At 41.6% G+C, this 953-nt stretch overlaps 1 protein-coding gene across 1 annotated transcript in view; it reads right to left on the bottom strand.

The window, feature by feature from the left end:
• Window positions 1-631: 631 nt before the first annotated feature.
• Window positions 632-953, bottom strand: part of LOC129239526 (uncharacterized) — a 740-nt gene continuing 418 nt past the window's right edge. The window contains exon 3 of the mRNA XM_054875067.1: window positions 632-917. Coding sequence (XP_054731042.1) covers window positions 705-917 — 213 coding nt within the window. The 3' untranslated portion in view covers window positions 632-704. The remainder of the gene's footprint in view (window positions 918-953) is intronic.

Genomic DNA, 953 nt, shown 5'->3' with positions numbered 1-953 from the left:
AACAAAACTAACACTCAACAAGGCTCCCATCATACCCGTCCTATTGTATGCCGCAGAAGCTTGAACCGTAACAACATACGATGAGGCGTCGTCCCTTGGAGTGTTTGAGATAAAGGTTCTGCGGAAGATTTTTTGACCTTTGCACGTTGGTGACGGCGAGTATTGTACGAGTGCACATTGGAATAATGAGCTGTATGAGCTTTATGACGAACAAAGATCCAGTGGCTACGTTGGCTGGATCATGTCGTCCGAATGGATGCAGACGCTCCGGCTCTGAAATTATATGATGTGGTGCCAGCTAGTGGTAGCAGAGGAAGAGGAAGGCCTCCTCTACGTGGGAAAGAACAGCTGGAGAAGAACTTGGCTTCACTTGGTGTGTCCCACTGACGCCGGTTAACACGAGAAAGAAACGACTGGCGCGCTTTGTTATCGCGCGCGGCCAAAATCGCGTAAGCGGTTATCGCGTCGATCAAAAAGAAAAAGAAAAAGATCTGTGGTAATTTACTGAATCCGTTGAACTTACCATTTAAAAAAAAATACAGTTGAGGCAAAGTCAAAAGGTAGTTTCTTATATTAAAAATGAAAATTTTTCTGTTTACTTTTTTATGTTGCACATAAATATTATATTATTTACATAAATATGTCCATATACATACCTACGTGGGCATGTAACATTTACATTGAAGTAAACCGCCAAACCTCTTCTAAAATGTTTTCTTAAACAAAAGTTGACCCTCATCGAGGTTTTCTTTAACGAACCACACGAATACCAAGTGGATTATACCAGCTAAAAGTCCCAACGCGCCAGCTATTAGACCTAATATCTGTGCAGGATTCCCACAGCCAGTGTGTGAAACAAATGCTAATATACCTGATATTATGCAAAAACAACCCATCACAATATTATAGCAGCCACCCTGTACGTAAAAGAAGTCGAATTTTAGCTCACGCGT

Source organism: Anastrepha obliqua, chromosome 2, assembly GCF_027943255.1.
Source record: "Anastrepha obliqua isolate idAnaObli1 chromosome 2, idAnaObli1_1.0, whole genome shotgun sequence".
NCBI classification, from domain to species: domain Eukaryota; kingdom Metazoa; phylum Arthropoda; class Insecta; order Diptera; family Tephritidae; genus Anastrepha; species Anastrepha obliqua.
The sequence above is the reverse complement of the archived record's forward strand: the minus strand, read 5'-3'. Positions and strand labels throughout refer to the sequence as shown.